General features: G+C 58.7%; 1 protein-coding gene across 1 annotated transcript in view; it reads left to right on the plus strand.

Annotated features, from left to right (window-relative positions):
* CPLX3 (complexin 3) overlaps positions 1-930 on the plus strand; it is a 2335-nt gene extending 1405 nt beyond the window's left edge. The window contains exons 2-3 of the mRNA XM_009886694.1: positions 530-563; positions 706-930. Of these exons, the coding sequence (XP_009884996.1) occupies positions 530-563; positions 706-930 (259 nt within the window). The remainder of the gene's footprint in view (positions 1-529; positions 564-705) is intronic.
* Positions 931-1447: the final 517 nt, after the last annotated feature.

Here is a 1447-nt window from a genome sequence, read left to right on the forward strand (position 1 = left end):
CCCCTTCCCTTCCCTTCCCCTGCCAAAAAAAAAAAAAATGAGAAAAGGCAAAAAAAACCCAAAAACCAACAACAAAAAAAAAAACCCAACCAGAAAAGATGGAGATTTTGTTGTTGCTGTTGGTTTTTTCTCCGGGGGAAACGGGGGTTTGTTCAGATCTGGCCCCCCGATCCTTTTGCTGTTTTCTCATGCTTGAGATGTCCCTTCGAATCTTCCGACAAGTTCCTTCTGCTCCTTCCTGATGCCGCTTGGCAGCCGGGCTGCCTTTTGCAAAGTCCCCCCCGTGGCTCTGCGGCCGCAGAGCTGACCCCCGTCTGCGGTGGGCGCAGTCGTTAAGCGTACGCGGAGCTTAATTGGGTGCCTAAACCTCCCCAGCCGCTCCGGAAAAAAAAAAAAAAAAAGCCAATTTCTAGCGCTGCGGGCGCGCTCGGGTTGTCATCTCGGCTCTCGGTGCGCGCCTGAGCTCCGCTCAGCCCTGTCCCCTCTGGGTCAGCGGTGATGGAGCTTATGGGCACCATCTGCCCCGCAGCAGGAGGACGGCTGGGAGCCCCGGGGACCAACCCGTGAGGACCTTAAAATGGGCAGAGAGCCCAAAGCCCGTGCAGATAGCGCTGTGAACCTTGCACGTGCCTCCCGAACCACCTTCCCACCCCGGAGCATCTTTCCCCCCTCCTCCTTCCCTGACCTTCTCCTGGCCCGTTTCAGAACGAAACGGATGACAACCAGATCCAGCTGGTGGGAGGCGACGTGGAGCTGCCCAAAGAGCTGGCCAAGATGATCGAGCAGGACAACGAGGAGGAGGAAGAGAAGAACTCGGTGATCAGCCAGCTCAGCAACATCCAGAACCTGGACCTTGATTCCTTGAAAGACAAAGCTTCGGCCACGCTAGAGGACCTGAAGCAATCGGCTGAGAAATGCGTCGTGATGTGACCCGGCGGAACAATCCCCCCCGGGCTCCCCGTCGACGTGACGGTGGGGGAGAGGGGAGGGGAACGCAGCGAAGGGTCTGGCGGTGGCTGTCGCCTGCGGCGGGGACCCCACTGATGTTTGTCACCCTTGCCTTTGTGTGAGCCGGGTCCTCCTCCTCCTGAGCCGTCTGAAGCCCTCCAGTCCCCGACCCAGATGTTCCCTGATGTGTGGGGGTTTGGTTTTCTTCTCCCCTCCGAGGTTAGAGCAAAAAGCCAGCATGTCCCCATGTCCCCCCATCATCCCCCCCCCGCCATACCCCATCCTGTGCCCCTGGCGGTGGGTGTCTTTAGTGAGAATTAGAGGGGGGGAAGCCCTGCGTGACCTTGGCGTGTCATTGAACCCCATCGGCACGGGAAAGGCAAAGGCTCTCCGGCGCAGCGGTGACCCTGCGCCGCGGCCCTGCCTTATAAATTCCCACCAGAAAGCACAGGGAGGCTCCGATTTGCTTTGCAAGGACGAGGCGCAATGAGAAATGCCC

The sequence above is a fragment of the Charadrius vociferus genome, unplaced genomic scaffold (assembly GCF_000708025.1).
Source record: "Charadrius vociferus isolate BGI_N301 unplaced genomic scaffold, ASM70802v2 scaffold356, whole genome shotgun sequence".
Classification (NCBI taxonomy): domain Eukaryota; kingdom Metazoa; phylum Chordata; class Aves; order Charadriiformes; family Charadriidae; genus Charadrius; species Charadrius vociferus.